This window comes from Vigna radiata, unplaced genomic scaffold (genome assembly GCF_000741045.1).
Source record: "Vigna radiata var. radiata cultivar VC1973A unplaced genomic scaffold, Vradiata_ver6 scaffold_394, whole genome shotgun sequence".
Classification (NCBI taxonomy): domain Eukaryota; kingdom Viridiplantae; phylum Streptophyta; class Magnoliopsida; order Fabales; family Fabaceae; genus Vigna; species Vigna radiata.
In genome coordinates, this window is record NW_014542624.1 from 152,162 (window position 1) to 152,529 (window position 368).

General features: G+C 43.2%; 1 protein-coding gene across 1 annotated transcript in view; it reads right to left on the reverse strand.

The window, feature by feature from the left end:
- Nucleotides 1-368, reverse strand: part of LOC106780505 (activating transcription factor 7-interacting protein 1-like) — a 5,706-nt gene that overhangs the window by 1,174 nt on the left and 4,164 nt on the right. Inside the window, exon 3 of the mRNA XM_014668803.1 lies at nt 9-143. Coding sequence (XP_014524289.1) covers nt 9-143 — 135 coding nt within the window. The remainder of the gene's footprint in view (nt 1-8; nt 144-368) is intronic.

Consider the following 368-nt stretch of genomic DNA (forward strand, 5'->3'; position numbering starts at 1 on the left):
AAGATCACCCTCGATAAGATCATCAGCGATAAGATCTCCGACGATAAGATCACTCGCGATAATATCCCACGCGATAAGATCACCCACGATAAGATGACCCGCAATAAGATCACCTCGGATAAGATCACCCTGGATAAGATCACCTACGATAAGATCACTGACGATACGATCACCCCCAATAAGATCACCCGCGATAAGATCAGCCATCATAAGTTCACAAATGATAAGATCACCCACGATAAGATCACATGTGATAAGATCACCCACGATAATATAACCTAAGATAAGATCGCTCCCGATAAGATCACCCACGATAATATCACCTGCGATAAGATCACCCATGATAAGTTCACCCACGATAAGATCAC